At 32.1% G+C, this 27,983-nt stretch overlaps 1 protein-coding gene across 3 annotated transcripts in view; it reads right to left on the bottom strand.

Moving 5' to 3' along the window:
• PCDH10 (protocadherin 10) overlaps positions 1-27,983 on the bottom strand; it is a 62,265-nt gene that overhangs the window by 25,562 nt on the left and 8,720 nt on the right. For 2 of the 3 annotated variants that reach the window (XM_011281684.4, XM_011281685.4), the window contains exon 4: positions 22,593-22,898. In XM_011281684.4, the coding sequence (XP_011279986.1) occupies positions 22,593-22,898 (306 nt within the window). Of the gene's footprint in view, positions 1-16,705; positions 16,983-22,592; positions 22,899-27,983 lie in introns of those variants that run through there. The other variant, XM_006930866.5, reaches the window with a different exon arrangement.

Here is a 27,983-nt window from a genome sequence, read left to right on the forward strand (position 1 = left end):
GATATTCAAATATCTCCTTTTTTATAATTTTGCATACATGTATGTATGCATATATTTAACATTATAGGTATGAATATATTTAACATATAGGTTTTAATGACACTTATGATACATATTTTTCTTTGTAATTTTTTAAGTTTGTTTATTTTTGACAGAAACAGAGTACGAGCATGACCTGGGAAGAGGCAGAGAGAGAGAGGGAGACACAGAATCCAAAGCAGGCTCCAGGCTCTGAGCTGTCAGCACAGAGCCTGACGCGGGGCTCGAACTCACAAACCGTGAGATCATGACCGGGGCCGAAGTCGGATGCTCAATCGACTGAGCCACTCAGGCGCCCCGATGCATATTTTTCTTTATATTGTGTCATCCTGTTATTGCCTTTGATCATCTGTAAAGTATGATATTAAACTTTGGGACATTTACAAATTCTGATTAATGACGTAAGAAGAATAACTATAAGCATGTATGCTGCAGAAATAATTGTAAAAATAAAAGTGCTGATAATCTATTTATACCATGAATAATATTATAATTTGCCTGCCGAAAAATAATTTAGTATAATATATTAAAATGAAAATTAAATAACTAGAATATTCACATTTCTATATTTGCATAACAGGAAGCAAGTTATCCTTTATACTTTATGACAGTATGAACCACAGAAGCTAAAGAAATATATAAACGTGTGAAGTGATCTAACCTACTTCTGTGACTGAAAGAAAGAACAGCCTTCAAATATCCCAAATGACTGAGACTCCAGTGCAGTAAAAAACTTCCAGATACTGAGATCAGTAACCTACTCCAGAGCGCATTCAAAAGTTTAATGAGCCTCAAGGTCAGGACACTTCTTTATAAGTAAAGTGAAACTAGCAGAGACAAGTTAAAGCCCATTACCCCTTCTAGAAGTCAGAAACACCTGCCCTCTGTGTCCTGAGTAAAAGCATATCATAAACTGAAAGATCGTTTAAAAGGAAGTCTCCATTAGAGATCTGTCCAGCTGAATAATCAATTCATTTAACTTTCCTCTATCTTATTCCTGAGACATTTTTGAGGATTCTCTTTAAAAATGTATTTTTTTTTCTGTTTAACAGTAAAGTCCAGAAATAAGCATAGTAGAGGTTACTATTAAAAGTGGGTCACTGCTTGATTTGTCTTTTATCTTCCCACTTGAACAGTATTATATTTGTTTTTATATTTTAAGATATAATCGTACATTGTCCATATTGTAAATGCTTTCCTTTTCACAAAAAAATGACAAAAAGGTTTAAAATTTTAAGATCCATATAAGGCAAAAACTGATTAAATGTTATAATTATTATGAATTATAAAAAGCTTGAAAGCCTTCTGTTATTATATATTGTCTTTTGTCTAATAGTACTAACTTAGTGCAGCATAATCTTGAGGTCTTACATTTATTTCGTAATATTCACACCATCCTCATGTTAAATTTCCTTTTTTCCTTTCATCAAACAGTATGCTCTTTATTTTAGGTTGACAGAGCTAAGAGATTATAGAATACATTTAGAAAACGAGAGTTCATCTGGAGAAAGTGGTTCCCATATGTAAACTTGATTAGTTTTTTAGAAAGAAAAATTTATAAAATGAATGACTCAAACAAGCCTTCAGAACATTCATGCGACAGATATGTATTAAATCCAAGTGTTTAGTTTAGTCTTTAGGTTTATGTAATGCTTACAATGTAGTTTACAATTAATAAATGTTTATTAAAAGTTAAATTCATGGGTGTTCGCAGAGATAGGTAATTGGCAAGCGTAGTTTTGTGGTATAGAATTTTACACCAAGAATGAGCAAAATGGATCATTTCTGAGAGAAAACAAGCATGTTGAGCATATTCTTTTCAGAAATATTAGAAAGAAAACCATTGCCTGCCGTTTTCATCTTTCAAAATGGCATCACTTGGACCAAATTCCTATACAGGAGCCTCATACCTAATCTATTTGCAGTTTCAACCTCTCCCTCCCAGAAATCCAGTGTTAATCGTCAGTCTGAAGAAACTTTTCTTTTTGATTAGCGATTAGGGACACAAGGGCCCTCTCTCTTCCCCAAAGGAAGATGAGGTAATTTGCATGATAAATCCCTTTCTTACCCCCGCTATGGGAAAGCAGCCTTGCCTGGAACAATCCTTTCCTTCCTTCCCTTCGTTTTGCTAATAACTTTCTTGCCCCAACTTTCTTCTATAAAAACCTTCCATTTTGCAAAATTCCTCAGGGGCCCCCTGAATTTACCAGATCGGATGCTGTCCAATTGGTGAATCATTTAATAAAGCCAATTAGATCTTTAAAATTTACTCGGTTGGATTTCTGTTACTTAACAACAGTCACCATCTCCCCTAAAAATCCAAAGTAACAAATACTGCTATATTTCAGTTGTGGTAAAGACTATATACCAATTTGAGGCTATGGATTAAAAATGAATTAGGACTCATATTCTCACTAAGAATGGTTATGTACAAAGATACTTTATTTTATAAGCTGGAATGTGCTCCCAATATCAAGTAGAGGTTGATGTACTGTACAAAGCCCTGAATTTACTACCAGGGAAAATTTAGGAATTCATTGCTCAAAATTTATTTTCAAGCCAAACTTTATCGTTATTTAAAAGATTTAACAACCTTCAAAACAGGAGCTTCTATTTGTCCACAAGTACAGTCCACAACTATGACATATATCATGACCCTCACACAACTCTGTATGAGGATGTGAGTCTCCTGAAACATCATGGGTTCTTTCTAGATAGAGGATCCATAGGCTTTTAGAAATTTCTGTATACTTGCATGTGTTTATGTGCATATGGGTATGTGTTATTTAAAATGACCTTCTCACAAAGGTACATTTACAACTGGTTCACTAGAAAATATCTACCCTGTGGGTTACTGCGACCATGTCAATTATCACTACTATTTTTAACAGGAAAGCTGTACAATTATAGTAACTGAATTTCATTTTTAAAATCTTTAATTCTAATTAGCTAAATTAATTAAGAGTGCTTTGAACTCTACAGCAAAAACCAGTGATCATGTATCAGCTCCTTTAATTAGACAATACACTTTGATTATTATCATTATCTAAATTGATTCAAGCTAGATATCTAAAAACACAGTAATCATGCATAATTTTTCCATCTAAACACAAGAGTGGTCAGTATTCTAAATATCTGTTCTTGAAATATTAAAACCATTAAGCTTTTAAATTATTTATGAAAAAATAAAAACCCATATGACAAGGTATTGCATAAAAGTTACAGACTGAAGGAATCATCTAGAAATGTGGAAAATTATGCCTTAGAGGCTTAAGAAATTTTCCCTGAGAGGGGAAAAATAGTAGAAGGCAACAATACCTAGCACACATTGGCCACTCTGTCAGGCTCTCTTGATGAATAAAACCACCTTGCATCATTGGTATCTTAAAATCAAAGCTGGGGATTGAGTTAGTTTTTTAATACTTCCATCCCACATCAGCATATATTTAGGCAATGGAACTCTAATATATATTGCCCTCTATGTTTATAATATCTTCAAACATTTTTCTGGAATCCTTTATCATAATCCACTAAAATATGAACACTATGATTTGTTCCAGAGTTATTTGAAAACCACATTTTTTTTTATGTTGGTAATAAAGAAGTACCCTTGAAATATCTCTTGAAGACAAGCCACTCAGTTATCTTGCTTTAATAATGACAAAGGATGCTTTCATTTAAGTTACACAAATACCATTAGTTTATGTATCTAAAATTCTAAGAGGATATCCTTATACTCCTTTACAGAATAAATGGTTCTTCTTTTTTCTGACAATTATGAGCAACAACATTTACTGACATTTAGACACTTGTATTTTAACTAGTTTTCTTCAAAACAACATTATAAGGAGATCAAATTAGTTGTTTCCCTGTAAGGTTGCAATTAGCATTAACTTTCAAAGCAGAAGACATGAAAAATGCCTGAATGGGATCGGTCATTCCTACAGGTATAAGGATCTTATGTACATAGACCTATCTGCAACAAACATCATTGTACCACAATATTAGATCAATTACTAGTGATGTGTGCACCTTTGTCTTTTATATGAAAACTAATCATAAATTCCAGCAATGAAAGATAGGAAAAACTTTAAAAACAAATACATAAAACCTTCATTTAAAAATATATAGATAGCTCTGCATCTAATTTATTAACCACTAATAACCTACTTAAGCCAAATACAATTTCAAAATAATGTAAGTAAAACCTTAGATAATTAAGCCATGAAAATAAATGCAAAATCTTCAGGACTGGGAAATAAAATACTTATGACACAATTCACACAAATTTATTTTCAAAAAAGACACACACGATACACACAGCTTAGAAATTATGTATAAAAATATGGCTGTATATTTGATATACTTAATGATCCGATTTCCCCTAACATAACTCAGTTGCTTCTATGTGTGAACAAAGAGCAGATTAAAAAGAGGAATTTGCAGGCTCAGATAGGGGTTGAAATGCTGACATACTGAGAAGTGAAAGCTGACCACTGTTTTTTCTGTATTCAGAAAACAACCCTCACACTCAACCATGTCAGAAACTCCAAGACTACGTATGGGCTTCCATAACGCCTTGAGCAGGATTGCCAGATAAAATACAGAATGCCCTTACATTTGAATTTCAAGTAAATAATGAATAATTTGTTAGTATACATAGCTCCGTGCAACATTTAGGTGTCATGTCATTTATTTGTTAAACCTGGCAGCCCTATCCTAAAGCATCTGTTTCATGACACCACAGGTGACACTAGTTACTACTGAGGTAAATGGTACAGTGTTTTCTAGAAAAACATGTTGCGTTACATTTTCTAATTATTTTATAACACTATAATTCCTCAATTTCATATGTATCTCAGTCTACAGTGATTTACAATTAAGATAACAATTTTTTTTAATTTAAGATTGAAAATTCAAAGAAGAAAATAAATAAATAAAAATAATAAAATTCAAAAGATAGAGAAATGAAATGCAGTTATCTACAATATAAATTCATATGTAATGAATTTAATATCATACACGAAGGCAATCTTTATTGTCATTTAAATTATTTCTTTGTATCATGATTAAATTGTAACCTTTCTTTTGAATGAAATCTTTGTTTTTATGAGATGTGGATATAGCATATTAGATCAAATCTTCTTTCTCTTTTTGCATAGTAACATAATTTTTAATCATTTATTCTAAAATCTAAGCCTATGTATACATTTTAATTTTAGTTATCTCCTAGAAACTCATTAAACCACCTCCCTCTTGCCCTTTCAATTTAACCTATCATCAGATAATTAAAGATTTGAAAACTAATACGCAGTGAACTATACTCACCTTTAAAATAATCGCAAACATGCGAATTGTTGAAACAAGATCACATTATGCTTGTTAAAGGTTAAAATAATTTTAGTTATGTACTAATTAAATGACAAGATTTGGATCCTTAAATAGTTGTGTTACATCTCATAACTTTACACTTTTGTTTAAATAGGATTCACCTTAATTACTGTAAATATTTAACCACATAATAAATAAAAGTAAAAGTCGTATTAGACACTTAGTATTTATGAAAAATACCACAATAAATCTAGAAAAAAATTCAAATTTTAAATAATCGATCTTTGCTGGGGCAGCAACAGATTCTGGTTAAATAGTATTGGCAGTGTATGTTTATATATAAGATATCTATATCATTATTAAAACATGACAAATGTACAAACCTACCTACATATCTTACAATAAAGTTCTCACATAAAAAAATCAAAATTCTACCTTATGAAAAAAGAAGTATGAGATAGTCAGTTGCCACAAGGCCATAGAAAAAGAGTTGTCTAAGAAAACAATTTGAAAATAACTTTTGCAATAATGATGATGAGTAAAGATAACAAAGACTTAAAAACTGTTAGTTACATGGAAACCCCCAAACCTAAAGGAAAGTCAGTTAAATTGCCTGTAGCCATAGTTATCCTGTATTATTAACAAGTTCCTGCCCTTGCCCATAATCATGTATTTAAAGTGGATCTCCTTTTATGTTCATGTTTAATTATCTTACATTGACTTAATTGTTACAAATATGTTTGTAAATTATATACAACAAACCATTGAAAACTATATTAAATGGGCAGTTGGTGATGGTGAAACATGAGGCTTAGGGAGTTTTTAAAGAAAAAGTAATCAATCAGAAAAAAAGAATAAAAAGACTAATACAGTTAAGACCAGAATAAAAAGGACAAAGAAATTATGGAAGGTTAAAAATTGATGAAACCCAGGGGCAAGTATGTTAGGAGTAGAAATGGTTAGGTTTGGAGGATTGTTTGTTTGTTTTGGCATTAAGAGATTATTACAATTCTATTAATTTGCGTAAGTCAAGAAGATGCCTAGATAACCAAACAGGAAAAAAAAAAAAAAAGTTCTCTCTTAGTTTCAAGGTGTTTCATTTATTGATTCATTGATGTAGTCTATAAGCATTTATGGGTGTTTACTTTGCTGTAGACATCATTCTGGGATTTGAGACTCTAAAATGAATACACATGAATTCTGTTCCAAAAGAGTTAACGATTCAGTGGTAAAAACAATATTTTACAAGATATTTTAAAAATAACAATCATGTATAAAAATCTAGAAGAAGTTACAAGAAGAATGCATATCTCTTTTTGGACAGGCTTCATTATTAAAAGTAAAATGAGGGATGCCTGGGTAGCTCAGTGGGTTAAGCGTCCAGCTTTGGCTCAGGTCATGATCTCACGGTTCGTGGGTTCAAGCCCCGCACTGGGCTCTGTGCTGACAGCTCAGAGCCTGGAGCCTACTTTGAATTCTGTGTCTCCCCCTCCCTCTTCCCCTCCTCTGCTCATGCTCTGTCTCTATCTCTCAAGAATAAACTTAAAAAAAAATTAAAAAATAAAAAGTAAAATGAGTTGAATCTTAATTGACGAGTATGAGATGGCCAAACAGATGTGGTGAGGAGAGGTTTTGTAGGTGAGAGAGCATTCCAGAAAGAGAATAGAATGTGTCAAATCACAAGAAGCTGACAATCACTGAATGACATACAGCAAAACTACAGGCAGGGTTTAAACATAAAAAGCTTATAAAGCTACTGAACATTATTGTGGTCACAACAGGGAGCTTCTCAAAAATTTTAGAGGACTATCGAAGTCAAATGTCTATAAATATAAATTAATACTCTACTTAACAGTAGAAGCCAGATGGAAAAACAGAGGGATCTTCATTAATTTTGGTGAACTAAGCACATAGGACCAGGCTTGGAGAATGCAGAAGAAAGTATACCTGTGTCTCCTCCCAGAGCCCAGCAGAGAGGCTTATACTTTACATATCTGGAAATAATTTGCATTCCACCCTAAATCTCCCAAATGTAATAAATTATTTGCAATCAGATGACTGCCTGGGTGTTTTGGAGCTGATAATTCAATATTAAAGATAATTATGAAAGACAAAAATTGGTGAAAGGACCTGCTCAAAGAAGTGATTCTGTCCCAAATCTCAAGCCTCGGGTAGTGTCAGCAGCAATAAAACTAGGCGCCTAGAGAAAAGCGTGGGATGTTTTTCACACACATTTGAACAAAGAAAAATTAAGGCAGATGATGCTCATAGCCTAACATTAAATTTACTTTATAACCATGAAACCGAAATTTTGTAAATAAAATATGGCTCCTGAGTTTATTCTTTCAAAGAGACACTCACAAGTAAAGCTCACCCTAAGAACATCTGGGTCCGCAATTCACAGAAATAGTGAAGACACAGGAACAATTTTAATTGTTGCATTTAAAATAATATATTTTAAGTGATTAAAGGTCACATGCATTTGATCAAATCTTTCCTAGCCAAAATTAACCCCTGTCATATCTCTGCCTACTAGAATTTTCAGTTATCACCTTACCTTCTATCTACTTTTCACTTCCAAAAATCTTGATACAAAAAAGTACACATTTTTTTACAGTCTCACCATTAACTGCGACACTGTGTAAAAAATTTCATACTTTTGATATATATTTTGCTTTTGATACATAATTTTTCATCTTTTTCCATTTGATTGAACTGTCCTTTCAAGGGTGTTCCTAGCTGGTTATTAGTTTTTCAATCAAAATGTATTCCCTTTCCTTCAGTAGTTGTATATAAGAGGGATGCAACCTTTTCCCAAACATTCAGTCAGAAGATTTCACAACCATCCTTGATAACTATTTTCTTTATCTTCTATTGCTACATTTAGAATTCTAATACTTCTCCATTTTTTTTTTTTTTTTTAATTTCTCTAATAGTAAGCTTCAGTTGTCATTCTCCTCCGGGGTCTTATTGCCACGAAGCTTGACGACTGGAATACACTCTGCTGATAAAACAAAATGCAAAACAATACCGTACAATACATCCTTCCTGACTTCTCTCTGAATAGTGTCCAATTTCTTAAGCCTGGGATTCAAGTAGTGAATTGGTTACAAGTAAATGCTTACTCTAGAACCAGGTGGTCTCAAATAAAAAGCCTAGCTCTCAGACCATGGACAAGTTACTGGACATCCCTTTTTCTTAATTTTATCATCTGTAAATGGAGACAGAAAACTTATTTCATTTGCTTATTGAGTAAGGCTTCAATCACTAGTTCATCACTAGTGCTGGGCTGACAAGTTCTTATCAACTCTTAGCTACTATCATTATTAGCATTATTATTCAAAACATGTCTTCATCCATCCTAAACATAACTTTCAAACTTTAACTTCCACTATTCCCTCTGGATTTATCTTACAGATTTGGCAACTCAGAATACTCACTTCTTCATATTTATTTGCTGTCTAGTTCCACATTTTTGTTCATTCAACTCTGTCCTCCTAGAATGCCATTTTTCTTTATCAGTTAAAATCATTCAGATAGTGCTCCGATAATGGCCCCAAAGTGGAGCTCTATAAATCCTTCCTTGGTTATACTCTAAGAGATCTTCTCCAAAGATAGTCAAAGACATTTATTATAATAAAGTAACCATCTTATTTATCTGTTAATGAGATAAGAAACTTAAAGTACAATCACCGAAAAACTGCATTTTGAGAAGAGAGAAATGCTTAATTGCCATTGACATTGCAATTTCATTCACAGATATGTAAATGAAACAAACAATTAAATCTGCTTTAAAATGTCATTTTTGCCAGAGTTGGGCAAAAGTACTATTAAATGGAAGAAACTTCACCATTTTATAAAAAAAGATGAGAAATTTTTGTTTGCATATGAGGCATGAACATAAAAAGACATAAGAAAATATAATGCTGGATTGTAATCGGGCACTAAAACTTAGTTGTTAGGTCTCTTGTTATTCAGGCAAAATAGCAATGCACATATACGGCAGTATATATGGGATATGTACAGGAAGGCAGAGGACAGAAAACAGAGAAACATAAAATCACGAGTTACGTAAGACAGCCCGACGAATAAACCATAAACAGAAAGTAAAGTTTGGATAGTCTTTTAAGAATTTCTCCAAACGAGGCTAGGTAAGATCATTTGCTAGTCTTATGTTATTTTTAAAAGAAAAAGTTACAAAAATATAAATATAATGCTGGGTGAGAGAATTCGGTTTATCAGATAATAGGATTTTAGGGCAGAAAAAGAGGCAGGGAAATATTGGAATTCCTGCATGTCAAATACTGACTTACGGCAGGCAGAGTCTTTGGGATATCTTCTAGAAAGACTCTATTTTCACATAGTAGCAGACTGTTCTCATTTACTTTGTGTGATGATTTGGGGGCATCTGTGTCATCTACACAGAGATATCAGAACTTTTTGGAGTAACAATGTCCTAAGGCCAGAATTTACTCTAATGGGCTAGTATAATTGTCGAAATGCAGATTATGTCAAATTAGATACGGGCATCCATTTGTACCACTTAAAATTTGGAGGGGGGCGGGGAGCCCCAAAAAACATAAGGTTTCTTTTTTCAAATATAATATGCTGCTTCTTACACCGAAATAAGAATCTGTTGTCTCAAAAGTATATTCTTTGTCAAATTATTTTAACTGCTTGTTGTACATGATCAAGTATATTTACTCACTGTAAATACACAAGTTAAGTAAAATAATGAGAATATAATTTTTTTTAATTATAATCATGCTCTGTGACTAACATCACCACAAAATGAATACAACCCAGTCTTTAGTGGGCATCATACCTTTGGTTCTATTCAATCTGTCTCATTGGTTTTACAGATGAAAAAGAAAAATACGGATGCTGTCCTTTGAAAACATATGTATTATGTGGAAGAATATATACTGCAGATGTAACATAGTGATATATCGTGAAAAGAACATTTGGAGTCTGATTTTTCTCTGGGAGTAAAAGAAAGCATAATTAGTTCTATTTAAGCCAGAATTTTAATTTTCTCCATACTCAGGCTGATGTCATTGTTCCAATTTTAACTGAATATATGGTTGCCTTGAACACTTAATGAGTGCTTCCTTTGGGCCAGGCACTCCCTGCTTTAGATAGGATAAATAATTTAATCTCTACAATGAGCTTTCGAGGATCTATGTCACAGATGAGGAAAATGAGTTACAGGAAGGTTAAATGAATTCTAGAGGTCACACAGCTAGTAACTGGCTGGATGAGTATTGGAACCCTGGGTAGATTGGCCCTGTAACCAGAGCTCTTAATTATACCACATCACATCTCTGATATGAGGACAGACAGAAAGACCTACTCTTGTAATTATGTAGTAGGCTATGAGTCCAAAGCAAGTACGCACATACCTTAAGAACAAAATCAGAAAGTGATATTTGCTGGAGTTAAAAATTCCATGTTCTCATATAGACAAAATGGGAAAAAAATTAGTGATGCTTAGGAAAACCTACCTGAAAATAATAAGACTAGAGTATTTTCCAAGTATTTGCTAAGACCACAATCCAACTAGGTAAGTAGGCTGTGTTTCATGTACATTTTAAAGGAAATTGAGAACTTTTCACTAGTGTTGGAAAATGCCAAGTTTTGGTTATTCATTTTTGTTTTTTTCAAAATTATCTCAAAAGAGAGCTGGTAGTTAGCATGAAGTATAGCATGGGAGGATATCAATAATTAAAAATGCTTTTGCGTATTTCTGGAATGGTGCAGAGCAGGTGACACTGAGATGACCTGATCTGAGTATGTTGATCTATGCTCTAGGGCAAACAAAACTGAAAATCACTGTGCCTAGAACATAGTTGGTGCTCAACTGTACGTTTTCTTGAATGTGTGTCATACTGTTTTTGTCAGTAGCTTGGAAAGATCTGCCTAAAACAGCTGGTTAAAAACTTTTTTACAGTTCTAAACTGCCATGGCACTACTTTATAATAAATAATAGTGTTACAAATAGTAGGACCTATTGACATCCTCTGAAATTAGAAAGTAATTGAAATATGAAAAACTTTGAAAGATTAATGAAGGGTATAGAATTAAAATTAACTTCAAAGAAATATAATATGCCCTTCATAAACTACATTAAATGTTTTTATTTAAGAGGAAGATAACATTTCCCCATATTAGATATATCAGCACACTTTCTCTATTAGCATTATGAAAATATAATTTCTATGAAGAATTCCTACAAAGCAGCAATTGAAGTTCTCAAGGATTATGTCCCTAGATCCCAGGCTCAATTTTAAATGTGAGAGATGAAAATTAAATTATTTAATGTCAAGTATTTCCTAAAAATAATTCTAAGTAAGCCTGCATTAAAAAAAAATAAGTTTCTTAGTAATTTTAATGAGTCAATATTTTATTTTTATAATTTGAGAAATAATTGTCTTCATTCCTTATATAATTTAAAAAAATATCATTTTCCCAAATCCTTAGCTTAATTCAAGTTCAAAGGAGTTAGAATTCACTCCAATCCATCAACAAAAGCCATTTCTACATTGTCTAATACCAAACAATCCCTTTGTCTCTATAAAATTAAGTATATTTATATAATCATAAAATATGAATGTATCTAATTCAAAAATTATTTCATGACCCTTGATTGATAAAAAGAGCTATCCCCTTACAACACTGGTTGTATATTTACAAAATCAGTGCCTTTATTGTGTCTTATTTCATCTTTTCGTGCCTACAAAATGGGCACTCAGTAGTAGCTAGTACTGTTATTAAATTTAGACTTAATGTTTAGCTAATACAATTTACCATTACACTGTTCTTTTCATTTTCTATTCTTTTTAAAATTATTTTTAATGTTTATTTATTTTTGAGAGAGAAAGAGAGAGACAGAGTGTGAGCAGGGGAGGAGCAAAGAGAGAGAGAGACACAGAATCTGAAGCAGGCTCCAGGCTCCCCATTGTCAGCGGGGCTTGAACTCACAAACTGCAAGATCATGACCTGAGCAGGAAGGAGTCAGACGCCTAACCAACTGAGCCACCCAGGTGCCCCTCATTTTATTTTCTTAAGTGCAGAATTAACTCCTGCTTTCATGTTACCAAGCTAATGCTCCATTTACTTTCCAAAATAAAACCCAAAATGCAATGATCACATATAGTCAGCTTGCTATATCTTCCAATATAATTAAGAAAGCTTGTATGACTACTAGGTTTAAGGAGTAGGCAACTTGACTGTGAATCATTATTAACGGCTGTTTCATTTTTTGTTTAATTGTGAGCCATTTCACAGTAACTGACACCAGGGATTTCCTTAAAATTCAGCAGAAGATAATATGATACCAAAAGGAGAAAATTCTTATTATAAGAGAAATAAGTCAGCTTGATAAAGATTCAATATTTGACAAAGTAAGCTATTTAAAATCTATAGTCATCTGTCTTCGTTTTATAAATTATTATCATATATAGTGTGAAGCTTCACATTTTTTAAGTTGTAATGCATACTTTTAATAGACACAATCTATGTTATATATTTCATATAAACAATAATTAAATAATTATTCAATAATTTAATAAACATTTTACACTTAGCTTTTGCCCTCTACACATTTCCCCAAACTTCCTTCTAAAACTATGATTTCTCAATTTCTGTTCTTGGATAGTCAATCATCAATTGCAACTCATTGTGTGAGAGGGAATCAAAGGCTTTAAGAAACCAATTTTTTTTCCCTTTCAGAATCTCTAAGAAAGAATAAGAAGTCATCTATATAGAAACAGGAAGGGAAGGAAATAGATAAAAACCTAGGCTTCCTCAATTGCTTTTCCTTTGTCCTCCAGTAAAATTGAGCCTCATCCCTTTCACTCCTTCACCAGCCCCAATGCCGGGAAAAGTGTTTTGCAGGAAGTACATCACAGGCTAGAAAGTGCCATTCTACCAAATCACAGTTGACATATGCCTACGTTTGTAGTTTGTAAAGCTTTCTAGGTAAAGTGTTTCCATATCTCTCAGGAGAAAATACCAATGTCAGGGTCAGGATATTTCCCATAATGTGCAATTTACATCTCTCAGGATGCAATATAGATCCATTTTCTCTTTTCTGCTCTCAATAAAGACAGATTAACCGATCACTATCTTATCTGTGTAGTATTTGTTTAAGCACTTAACATTTGTTAAGTCACCTCTCCCCTTTCTTCTCAATTCACAGTCCCTCAATCCTTTTAAACTCTAGTCAGATATGCTATTTTCCAAAATGTTAATCTCTTTATTTTATTAACTCTCCCTTCAGCTTCATGGGTGCCAGTTTGCCACAGTCCTCTAACCTAGACTCAAAGAAATATGAAATACAGACATTACGATTTTTCTACTCTCTTGTTTTAATCTGGTATTCAAATCAATATATTTAAATATTTGTTTCTATAAAACACCTCTAAGTTAACAGATTATGTTTCAATCAAAAATGAAGATATAAAGACAGGTACCAAGCATTTCTGAAAGACTAGACATGACAAGAATTCCAAAAAATAGCAAGATAAATCATGTTCAAGGAGAATACATGTTAACTGGTCTTTTTAGCTTACACATTTTAGGCTCTGCTGATTGCTTTCCCTGTATTAACAGAGAGAATAACTGGCTATTACATTTTAGTGAAACAAATACATTATACTATTCCACTTATTCAAATTATATAAAATCCAAAACCCAGAAAAACTAAATTTGGTTAGGGGCTAGGATAGTGGCACCCCCTGGGGTGGTCATAGCTGGAAGAAGACAGAATACAGGACTTTTTTAGGTACTTGTAATGTTTTGGCTGCTCAACCCAGTTAATGTGGCCACTGATTACACACGTGAGCTCATTTTGTAAAAACTGGAGTTATACATCTGTGATTTTTGTATTTTTCTATATGCATATTATACTTTAATAAAAAGTTTAAAAATAAAAATGAGTTGCCATGTATGGAACTTATTTCAAGCATGAATCAAATTAATTGTAAGTGTAAATAATATTTATGAGAAAATTATGGAGATGGGAACAATAATTAGACAATCAATGATAGTAAAAACTTTCTTGTTGAAGAGGAATAGGTTCTTGCGGTGATGTTAAAAATAAACTTCATCTTTAATAAACATACGCTGAAATAGTAATGGATTAAGCAGTCAGAACCCTGGATTTGCTCTCAAAATGTGAGGAAAAAGACAGTATGTTAGCATTTGGATGAAATAAATTTGACCAAAACCTGATAATTGTTTAGGCTGGAGAACATGGAGAGTTTAGTACTATTCTATTTTATTCTATTTTATATGCTTGAAATTACCCATTATTTTTTAAAATGTTTAAAAGTAAAATTTAGTGGAACTCTACGAGCTCCGAGCAGTATTGTTTTCTATTACCATAGTTCTCATAAAAAAAAGTTTGAGGTAAATCAAGAATCAAGATACATCTACCAAAACAAAACTAGGTTTCATGCTCTCCAGTGTAATCATCTGAGGAGTATTTCTCTGGCAAACAAAACTTAAACCCACACCATTAGTAACTGGCAAGGGGACGAGTTCTTGTATAAGGTTTATCAACAGTGGGGAGAACAAGTACCATCGTTTTATACTAATTTTACAGGTTAGCCTCCAGATTTTCTATACATTTTCTAAGAATAAAATGATAGCAACTGTCAAACTAGAACATTAGCCTTCCTTTCTATGGACCTATTCCTAAAACTATTTTGATTAAACCTACAAGTGAGATATTTCATCTTATGTACACCATCAGGTATATACCATCAAGACAACATGTATGCTTACTCTACTGTTGCCGTTGTTGACTCTGAACTTTCTACCATGTGTTGTACTTTGAGACAAAACCCAATGATATGTTCAGTGAGCTATGAGACAGACCCTTCCCCAGAGCTACTTCTTTATCCTGGGTGATTCAAAATTTAACTCAAGAAATATACATTTGACACTGGCTTTATTTATGTATTTCTCCTAGGCCTGGGTCTTTTCATCTTCTTTAAGGCACTTATTTGAAGATTTTAACAAAAACACATTTACAACTATGCTTCTTATGGAATAATGCAGTCATTGGCCCACTTTCAGCTGAAATATAGTGACTGGCATAAATATAAACCTTAGGACACTTGATCACAAACGAAGTCACTTTTCTAGGAAGTATAAAATATATGATTAAATATCCAGCACAGGTAACTTGGAATCTGGTACAGGATTCTGGCTGATAGCAACATTAAAAGAGGAAAAAAAGTCCTATTCATTACAATATTTTTGCAAACACTAAAAATAATGTTTTCCTCGTAATACAGACACCTATTTCCTCTACAGGTCAATTTTGCTTTAATGTGCAATGTGAACTGGTCCTCAAAAAGTACAACAAGCACCTTAAAAAATAAAGAAACGGACCAAAACCGATTGCCACTTATCTGTTTCTCAAAAAGTGCCAAATTCTCATGTTTAACAGTTTCTGATACGGAAGTAGCCCTTAGTTAAATAATCATGCTCTGTTCTTTCTCTGGTAACTGATAGATATAATTAAAAATTAAATTAAATTAAAGACATAATGCTTCTATATGGAATGTCTATATGCATAAATGCATCCATATAACAGAATCATGACTACAGAACACAGAAAAAGGATTTACAATCACTTGTTAAGTTCATTGTCGAGCTCAATGACTTAAAAGCTGTCAGTGGTAGTTTTTGTTTTGTTTTGTTTTGTTTTGTTTTGTTTTGGTTTGGTTTTGGGTTTTTTGTCATTGATTATTTAATAACACTCTACTGGCCAGATTATAAAAAAAATTGTTGAAATGAAGTTCACATATACTCTTTTCAATCCTCACAGTTAAAAGAAATATATCTCCAGGAGAAAGAATGCAGTATGTGCCTAGGTATAAGGTACAAATATAATTTCATGCAATGTATCAGTTAACGAATCAGAAATAAAACCCTGAATTTTATCTGTGAAAATTTCTAGCTTATAATTTGTTTTCATCCGTGTCCTTTTGTATGTAATTACATTTTCGGGATTCAGTGTTTCCAAATCTTCTATACTGTCCCCACCTAAACTGATGTAGGTGATTAGGGGCCACTAATGCAGTAATTAGGAAGTCTTATGAACCTTGATACAAAACTTCCAGGATTTTATTACACTTTGGGAAACATTAAATTGACTCACATTATGTTAAGTTCAGTCTTGATTTGAGAGTATTATTTAATCTTAAACACTAAACCTCAGAGTACAAAACAGTTTCCAAGCTCTATTATCTAAATGACACTATCTGATTCCTATTAAAAGGACTTCAGAAGACGCAGACTCACCCAAAAAAAGTCTGGCACATTGAGTATTGAATAATGTTTAATGATATTTATAAGCAATTGAATTTATATAATCCAGACTTCTTTACAATATCTTTATAACTCAATGCATTTAAATTTTGACCCACACATCTTCAGTATGATGAGGCAGGAAAAAATCCCAGGTAGATAATCCTTTTCATTGAATAATTCTATTTATATTTTAATTGATAATCTTCCTTTGTTAGGCTCACATGGCAGACAAATGCTTATATGGATTTATTTCCAATGTACAAAATAAGAAAGAGGATGGAAATGATCTGTAATATAAAATCAAGTATATAAATAATATTAATATGCTAAATGTTTGCTCAATAAAATGCAAAGTATGCACCAAATAAACTGCTTTAAATAACTGATGGACACTCACACATGGAGTGTAAAATACTGAATAAAGATATAAATTACTTTTAGCAATTAAGTTTTTTCTATATACCCTTAAATATATATTTTATTGAACTATATATCTGTGAATTCAAAAACAGAGTTAATAACATGCAAATAAGTAATTCCTACATGGGAATTATATAAGAAAAACAAGTGATGATACCAGAGGAAAATTTGGATCTATTAACTTTACAAAGAAATGAAAGATGGGACCGAAACCATGAGAGCTGTTAGTAAATAAAATATGTCCAAAAAAGCTTATCTCAATGACCTGGTAAGAAAGGGGAGTACTTAGAATTGTAAGAGAACTAACAGGTATGAAACAAATTTAACACTTTTTTAGGATATAAGTTCTTAGAATGAATCAAAGGGAAGCCTCAAAGCATAGAAAAACTCCACCTGTATACATAACAAAGCACCTTGGTTGGGTGCATTTCAATATTTTGAATGAGTTCATGATCTACTTCCCCTTATAAAAACTTGGAGGTAATAGCACCAGAGAAATACAACTAATTTAAAACATATTTTAAAAATTAGAAGAGAAGAAAGTTTGCCTGGAGATTAAAAACAACTGCAGACGTGTGTGTAAATGAAAAGTATAATGAGAGCATTAAAGATTATTTGGATACTTTAAAAACACTCATTCAGCCAGTCATTCATTTTTCATCACATAATTATTTAGCATTTATAATATGCATAGCTGGGTAATGAGTCTCAATACGCCAAGAGAGTATTGGATACTAACTAGTTCCAATGCACCCAAAGGCACACATTTTAAATGACATGTGATAAGTCACAGAGAAGCACTGATGTCTGAATAAGTAAAAACAAATTGCCTACAGAAATTGCCATATGTATAGATGTACAAATGAACTGTTCACCTCAGAAGATTTTTACAGCTTCCGATGTAAATCATATTAATTGAGGTAGACCATTACTTAATGAAGGAAGAAATAAGATAATATTATAATATCTCATTTATCTGGAGGTACAGGAAAGTTCCAGGCAGCTGCTGCATCAGCTAACTAGAGTAATGATACCAGTTGTGAACAGATGATCATTTTTCAAAGAAGTAAAATATCATAAAATTCAGTGAACATTAAATCTAACAATAGATATGCAGAGAATATGAACTGGGATTGAGTTATCATTTGTTTCCTGTTCACGGAGTTGAGGTGCATAAATTATGTCGATTATGAAAGATCAATTCTTAATCACTAAACAAAGGAATTTAATGGAAAATAGAAGGACTGGTGTGATTCAAAGACTAGAGATTTGTCACAAAGAGATAAACTAAAAAAGTGAGAAAGTTAGGCTCACAAATCTAGAGCTATTCTTATAGAGAAGAGTGAGAGGAGCAAAAGTCTCAGAAATAGGATATTATAGAAAAGTAACACAACTTGGAGACAAAGGGAACAGAAATTAACATAAGTACTAGGAAAAAAGTAATCCTGAAAAAGATGTGCATCTATTTAGTGATGTATGGAGCTAGGAGACAGGAATGTTAAAAAGGCCACATACAAGAATGCTTATTTGTGGACTTTAATATTTGAAAAAGTGATGCTATGTTTATGACATTATAGGAATATACAAATCCCAGAGAAAACACTATATGAAGATATGTAAATATGAGGGTGCTGTGTGCCAATAAGAGAAGTTGTTTATTTTGAATCCTATGTACACTCTTACCACACTATTGAGTTCAACAGATTAAGAAAACTCACAGAAGGCAGATTGAGATAATGAAGGGATTGAAAGAAATGTGACTAAACAAAACATGCTCTACAATTTTAATCAACTGAAAACTTGAAGTGCACCATAGAAATAACATCGATGCCCAAAAGAATTTTCTCAAAATGACGTTTACTGAAAAAAAGTCTACGTAAAGTGTCAGCAGTTTTTCAAATGGAATGTTTCAAAAGTTCTGACACCTTTTCTTGTGTTAAGAGCAAATTGAATTGAAGTTTGAAGGGGATTCAAAAAGTAGGCAAAATTAAAATTAGGTCAGGAGACAGCTCGTAATTTTTTGGCATGCATGGACTGGTCTAAATGACGTGTAATACGAAGGCAACATGGACCATGACACTTCAGTAAATCGTTCTTTACAGTTCTAGAAACCTAGAATATTTCATGAATAAAGTATTTGAAAATTAATTATGTCACTGTATTTCTTCATTTCATTCAACATAATTTATTATCTCATGACCCTTCAAATTAATGAAAAAAAGATTTTCACAAATACATTTTAGATGAAATTTCATTGGTTATTGTCTTTTGACTGTTGCCAATTCTTAGGCACTGATTATGTTTATCAACAAGAAATCAAATTTCCAAATAATGAATCCTGAAATCCTGAAATCCTTTGTTTCATTTAGGCTTATTTGAACCGAAAGATATGTCTCATCCACTGACAAAATCAATCGTTAAGTGATGATGTTCAAAATGTGTAGCCAAAATCATAAGCAAGAATGATTGCAAAAATAACATAATTGTTTTAACTACTGGGTTTTTCTAAATTACCTTGATAATACAGCTTTTATCAACTATTCTGGAACTTAAACTATTTTTATGCTCCTTATTTGCTGATATTATTCAGAATATGTCATTTGAAAGACTGATTTTATATAAGGTGTCTATAATACTAAAGAATTTCATGAATTCTTCACTATAAAATGTGATGTTATTTTTAAAGTCCAGGTAATTTTTTTGTGTTTCATTTTAATAAGTGTTCAAAACAATGATTAACTTTTATTAAAAGTTAAAGGGATACTTTAGAATTTTTTATTATTCTAAAAAAGATAAAGCCAAGCTAAAATTCATCAGCATTTTAAGATAAATCTAAACACTGAGTTTTGAATATGACCATATTCTACATATTTACATTTATTTCTTCAGTCCTTCAGTGTATCCCTTTGGTTTTTACCAGAGTATTAACAAACTACAATATCGTAACAAAAATAAGAGCAAACAAGCTCATAAGGTGTTCATGACTAACGAGTATTAATAGAAACTTTCAAAATCGCTCCTGATTTAAAAACGAACTTTCATTTCATTAAATGCATCACGTATATTCTTCACAGATCTTTTCTTACACATTGGAAAAAAAAAAGAAAAAATATAGCTGTATGTGAGCATTTCTTTAAAAAAAGAAACATAGAAACTACTTTCTTTAACATGTGCATACACGTACTTTTATGTAAAAGTTGGTTTCTTGCAAGTTTAAATTTTAAATTTTGCAATCACAAGTATAGAAACAGGAAGTCCTTGGGCACAGACAATGATCTCATTTGTATTATTAAGCATATTACCATTTCCTCATCATTTTATAAATGGCAGTGGTAGCTTCATTAGGCTTTATTTTTAGAGCTCTACAAAAATAACCAAATATACAGTTGTTTTTCTCAACATCAAAATGTACGTTATGTTTACTAAAGAACTAAATGCATGTTTAGCAAAATAAAACTCTATCTCAATAATTATTTAAACATTCTGATTCAAAATAAGTTATAGATGTCAAAATTTTAATTTAGTTACGTAAGGGACATGCTTTCAATTTAGAAGATGAGAATACTTCCATTCTTGATGATAAATAATACAAATATGAATGACTACCACCATGTGAATTTGGAGGGCAAAATGGTCAGGCATGGTTTTGATTTATAGTTTATACTATTAAATTAACCATAAAATTGACTGTGTCTATTAATATCGGGCTCATGATGTAATTTTAAGTTAATATTAAACACTAAAAGTTGAAGTCATACAGATAGCTAAGGAGAGTATAAGTAAAAACAACAAAATACTTATATTTTTGCTTCTTTTTCACCTAGGGCACGCTTCATCCCAAACCCTAAATTTTGAGTGGTGTGAGCTGGCTAAAACAGAAAAAAAATAGTTTTTTAAAACTAATTTATTCTACCATATCTGAGTAATATGGAAAAAAATCTTAATTTTCTTAATTAAATGATATATGAATTCTTTGATTTCTAGCAACACACATAATAACTATTTTAGGTTATTTTAAACCACTAATGTGTGTAGATGTGTGAGCTAAACTTTAGGACTTTAGCATCCAAATTTCATCAGTTATGATATTGGACATTTCAATACTTTCTAAGTATATGTGGTCTCCTTGCATTTTATAATGCCAAAAAATAAAGCAAAATAAATATCAATAGTTTATAGACAGGAGTAGTTATTTGGTTCTGAAATGATATGGGGTAATGGTATTTCCAAGAAATCTGAAAAGTTGAATTGAATCCTTCATAAAACAGTTTAATCGGTGTTGCCATCACAATGTATGTTTCCAATGGCAGATCCATGCCTTTATCAATGTCTAGAGTAGTAGTCTTGTCCTCGGTGTATTCAATACATGCCTTTCATATTTACATTCATGAGTTAAAATATATGTTCTTCTAGTTTGTCTTTCCTTTAGGTACTTTTTTTTCTATTTCCCTCCCCTTCCTGAAGTCATGAAAGTAATGATACATCTGCAAACTGTTTTATTTTTGTTTCTAGCTTATGACCCCATGATTTTCTTTCTTTTTTTTTTTTGTACGAGGGGATGAAAGTAAGAAAACGCCATGTACGTTAGATTTGCAGTACAAAATAAAAGTCATCTTTTGATTGAGTCTTTATGAGTTTCATCCTTATCAAGTATTAGTTTATGTGGTTTGACCAAACTATTGAATTGTCAGTGGTATTTACCGATTAACTAAAAGAAAAAAAGATTCCTATGTAGCAGAGAAGAATAGGATAATTTCATTACCAATACCCTCAAAGAAATATACTACAGAATCTCTAAGCATTTTTATTTTCACTGTGGTTGTATAAAAAAATCCACTTAGAGAATATGGTCCCAATATTGAAAGAGAGGAGTACAATTTTGAACATCTCCATTGTTAGAAGAATGTATTATTTTAAGTAAATGAAGAATATTGCTTTATTCGTATGTTTCCATCACATAGTTCCTCTGATTCTGACCATATGAACATATTACTAAATCACGTTGAATGGTCAAAGTGATAGCTGCGCTGATTTCTTAATTTAGCCTAAAATGTTTAATGTCACTGTGGGAGAAGGATGATTATGTGAAAATGCTGGCATCAATAAAAAAATGAGATCTCCCAGTGACTCAAGTGTCAAGAGATGTTTTTCCATCTTAATTAAGCCCTTCAAAACACATGGAAATCAAGTAAGCAAGCGAGCAATATTCAAAGGAAATATGAAATGCATTTGAAAAATGTTTTCAACATCAAAAGTTATGTTTGATTGTTGTCAACAACCATGTCCTAACACAGAAACCTGTCTTCCTGTTAAGATATTCATTTTTTCCATAGTAAAGGACTGCCTGCATCCAAGAGTCACTTTTATCTTTGTTTCTGAAAAACAACCTGAGCTCTATTTTCACTAAGAAGAATGGCATGTTGAACTTTATTCCCTCAAAGGGAATACTTTGATAAAGGCTTTTATGTAATACTTACTCAAATATGGTGGTTTGTAAGGCGCTCGTGTATTAGACAGCAGTCCATCCAGCTCCTTCCTCTCCAGGGTGCTGTGAAGGGCCTTCTCTTTGCCAAAGGTGGAGAAAGACCTCTCCGCCCCAGGCTGGGCTTCTGGAGTTTCAAACACCTCAGTGTCTGGAACAGAGTCCATGCCAGGAACATGCAGATTGCTGCGATAATCCGCAGCCTGGCGTCCATCCGCGGGGACAAAAGAAGGCATCCAGCACCGATCTGAATGGCCCAGCGCTTTACATTCCTCAGTACAGTTGGAGAAGAGATCCATGCCTGTAAACAAAAGGGAAACTATGGATCCAGGTTTCACTAATGTGAAAGATTACAGGTAGCATAGAGTGCTGGGTGAATGCGTTTTAACAAATTTTTCTTGCCTTAACCTCATAGACATCAAAAATGTCTTTGTACTATTGTGCAAAGGGTTAGACTCTTCTAGCAAAGAGGACCTTAAGGTAGATACATCTTTCTAAAATTCTCAGAGTTGGGAAAAAGCTGTGGGGAAAAAAAAAAAAAAACAAAACTAGGGAATGGTGAGTAGAAAAAGAATGAATATTTTAAAAAATCTCTGGTGAAATTCATAATAGAGAAAAACATAAGTATAAAGCTTTTATAATCCATAATCTCTAATGATGATAAGGCATCCAACATGTTTATTTTTCCCTTAGAGACAAAAACATCAGAAATACGTAAAGCACAAATGATGATATTTAGATTAAGAAATCTAGACATTAAACAGAAAGTGAAATCCAAGAGAAATACGGCACACATATTGATAAACCAATAAATAACAAGAATGAAACAACATTTTGTGAGTGGCCAAGAGCATGCTTTCTTAGCATCTCAGAAACTGACCCTAAAAGGTATAGCTCAATGACATTCTGGTAGCCCATATTACTACTTATTATTCGCCACTGCAGACAAACCCAGAACAAATGACTATAATTAGTGAAACCAAGGTAATCAAGTGTAATGTGAGTCAGTTGCAGATACTATTGACAAATACCTTATTACTTGTTTCACACTCGAAACGCTTGTCCTAGTGAACACAGAACTGTTTCCTTACTAATCCTAGGATACTAAGATTTCAAATGACACCTTCAAGTTTCATCATCTCCCACAGATTGACAAGACTATTAAATATTATCTGGTTGTGACTCAAGAAAGCTCAGTTTCTTAGGCAAAGCATAATAATTTTGAGCATTATAGAATACTATTTGACATTCATTTTGGTAACTACCCCTATTCAGAAAAACAAGTACATAAACCATAATCACATTATAATATTTTTCTAAACATACTAACACATTTATTGTGCATGTTTTTAAACAGAATCAATTTAAAATAACTCAAGTATGATTATTCTGCATAAAAGAAGCTCTCAAATGCATGAGCAGTCTGGAAAAACGATGAATTTCTTTTTTAATCAACAGTCATATTTATTTAATGAACCCATCTGATTGTTTCTTCTTACAAATATCAGGAGTGATTTTGAACTCTTGAGTTTTGGTTTTTAAATTCCTAATGGCCTTTTGTCACAAACTGCTTTACGTGTTTGTGTGTGTATATATTAACATCTGTATATATAAAGTATAGAAAATAATTTTTTTCAGAGTATTAATCTTCTAGATTGTCCACAAGTATTTTGGAGATAAGAACAGTTAATTATGTAAATTATGTTTAAAGAAATAAAATGAATCTTCTTATCATATATTAATCTCACTTTATGACTTTTTTATTTTAAATTAAACTATGTATAATGCCGAGTCTGGCTTCGATTATAGTGTTCCATTGATAATTGTCATGCACAAGCCTTGAAATAAATTACTGATCAGTGAACTGTTGAGGAACTTAAACGTGAGCTGAAACCTGGATAAGGAACCAGGTTAAGAAAGCATGTAAAATATGTCAGTGTTTTTTTGACACCAGGGTAGCTGAGGTTTTTGTTTTTTTTTGTTTGTTTGTTTGTTTTTTTCCCTATTTCTTCACAGAGATATTTAGAAAGAAAAAGAAAAAGGAAAGAAATTGATACATATTGACATCCTAGGTTGGTAGAAGCTATAGAACCAAAGAGATTTATATTTGAATACTGTACTAGAAACGCTCCCTATTTGAAATATGATAGAGCAAAAAAAAAAAAAGATTTTTTTGATAGATGGAATTACTGTTCAAAGTAAAATGATTGTGAGCAATTATTTATTTTAAAATTAAATCCAAATCATAATTAAGTTTGAAGTTGGTGGAATTAATACAAATATTAGGATAATACTACATTATTAAACCATAATAATAATGGGTATTAATGCAAAATTTGGAATACAGTTTTTTCTCACATGACCGATGAATATCATTTTAAATATACCACATGATACCATTAACAATCTTTCCCATCTTTTTGAGCAGCTATACTCTCAAGTACTCTCCTAATTTTAAATGTGATCATCTGTCTTATAGAAAAATTTTAATAAACTAGTCTCTCAACATTATTAAGATGTTGTATGTGTTAGGAGGTACTTTTAGTAGAACTTGTTTAATTAAATAGTTTATACTCAGTTGCGCCCATTTTCTTTTCTTGAAGTGTCTGGTTTTCTGGTCTTCGGCTTCTTTAATTATTAGAAACTAGTTAACATTCTCTCAGACGATGTAATCAAGTTCTCACGAGTCGAGAACCCGTACAAAAATGATATCATGTGCATAACAAGAAAAATGAGAAATAGGATGAAGTTTTATGCTGGAAGAACAATTTGACTTGACAGAGAAAACACTTGTAAATGATGTTCTTACTGAATTCATGAACTAGTCTTTTAAAAGTGTGATTCCCACAGTAATACCACACAGCTATATGTAACCAGAATGAAAGATAAAGTGCTACAAATTGTGCATGAACATACTCCACCAGTTTTACTGACAAAACAAGTGTACCAGTTTCTCAGGAGGAAAATGTCAGACTCAGAAGCAAAATTAAAAAATAATAACATAAAAACTACATCAATACATGTCAAATCATTTGTCTTTTAGATACATGATTTGAGAACCAAGTAAATATACCTGTTACCATTCCTCACTTGAGGGAGTCAGTGAAAGACTAACTATTCTTTTCTTTTTTTTTTCTTTTTTTACCTTCTTTCATTTATCGCCAGTCCCATTAAATATACTGTTTAATGGCCAAATAAACAGAAGTATGTTTAAGTTCTGTTGTGATAAATGACTACATGATATATAGGAATGCCAGGTCTTCCGGGACAGGTGATGTAGTAAAATGTATGCTTTTCACATTGCCCTTGGAATTTTTTATTAGCTCAAAGTGAAGGCCCCAGAGAAAATAAATTTAAGGTGATTTTTATATTTTCTCATTCAAATGCCCCTAAGTATAGAACCTGTGAGATTTGTTTAGCAGAAAAATACAGGCCAAACCTCAGTTTTGAAGTTTTGGTAATTTCTAAGAATCATCTCAACATATATATATATATATATATATATATATATATATATATATATACACACACACACACACACACACACACACACATATATACATACACATATACACATACATGTATATACATGTATATATGTATATACATATATACATATACATACATATACACATACACACATACATATACATTACTTGAAATTTCTTCTCCTAGTTATTTATTTTTCCCACTTCTCAGAAATAATCTGTTCTACAAGGCATGACAGCTGACGTGATAGACTGCTTGTTATGCAAAGATATATTTAGACAAATTTTAAAATACATATTTTTGAACTGGCAAGTAACTTGTTCTTTATAGTCAGAGGCAGTGCTATTACCATTGAGAACAAATCATGATTTCAAAAATATTATAATTGTATTCAGTTTGTGCTGTTTTCTGATGAATGTAACAATATAAAGTTATGTGTGCATTTCTTTCTCATGCACCAAGGCTTCATAAAAATGCTTAACTTTTCGTAACACGATAAATTAATTTTAAAGAAAATCAATACTTAATTTTTTGAGGAAATTTCCAGTCTTCCTTTAACCACTTACCAACAACAAAAAAATGGAGAGATATTAATTATAACCGCAAAAATTGGCATAAGTTTTAGGAAAAGATAGCTTGGACGCAGATATTTATTAACATGATTCACTCATGAAAAAATCAAAACATGTGCATCAAAATTCTCCTCATTTATCAATCTTCCAGTGTGTTGATATTTTTCTCCATTTTCTCTAATACTTTGTCATATGCGTTTTTTCCAATTATAAATCTCTCTGTAGCATCAAGTGGCAGTTCAGATTTTCACCAGTAACACGAATAAGCTTTTGCAAACAATCATATAAATTCACTTTATTTACAAATCCAGATGCTAATCTGCCAGTATCTACATTCTGAGTGGAGCTGGGAAAGGGAAATTTGTATTGATGATAAATCAAAAATTGTCTTGTTGGTCTTGTAAGAATGGTGCAATCGCTGAATATGTTTCATGGTATACTTTACAAGTTTGGAAATACTGGCAACTCCAGTCACTTTGTTTTTTTAACATGTAGCCAAATTTTGACCGCACATCCTGCATCCATCTCAATAATTAAAATTAACACACCTAGTCTAAGTTTCCTTGTAACTGAAGGTCAGACGTACAAGGAAGAGCGGTTTGACAATTTTCAGGTAAACTATAACAGGTAACATTAACAGAATCATTTATTAGATTGTCCTTTTCAATATATTTTTTAAAAGGACACAAATATTAGAAATAAATTGATAAGTCTAATAGTGTGCATATCACAAATATTTAATAAGTGAGGTAAAAAATTCTTATAACTAAATATATCTCCTTAGATGTGCCTGTAATAATGTTAAAATGTTTAAGAATGTGCAACTAAAATTTTTGTATCAGTATTCCAAATCAGAAAAAGATATCTTAATCTCATGATATAATAAACCAAATTGAAACCATATTTCTTTTAAGTACACTTTGACTTATTTGTGGCTACTTAAGCTGTGATTAATCAGATTTTCCTCTTGTGATGGTTTATGCATACATTTACCACATCTCCCTGGACTTCTGCCATATCTAACCAATACATCAATAGCACACTGAAAAAAACGGAAAGCACCTTGACAAGGCTATAGAAAGAAAATGCCACAGAGCAGTGGTCAAGCCGGAGAATTTCACACATGGAGCCAGGTGCAGTAGAAAACTGAAAAAGCTTATGTGATTCTCTGTGCAGCTGCCTCCGTGTTTAAAGCCCTTCTATGAACAAGATTGGTGACTCCAAATGGCTTAGAAAGGAGAAAAGCAAGGGGGGCGGGGGGTGGAGAAAGAACAAAAAAGAAAACTATTCATAGTAGAATAAATAGAAGGCATATCGAAATAAAT

This window comes from Felis catus, chromosome B1 (assembly GCF_018350175.1).
Source record: "Felis catus isolate Fca126 chromosome B1, F.catus_Fca126_mat1.0, whole genome shotgun sequence".
Lineage (NCBI taxonomy): Eukaryota > Metazoa > Chordata > Mammalia > Carnivora > Felidae > Felis > Felis catus.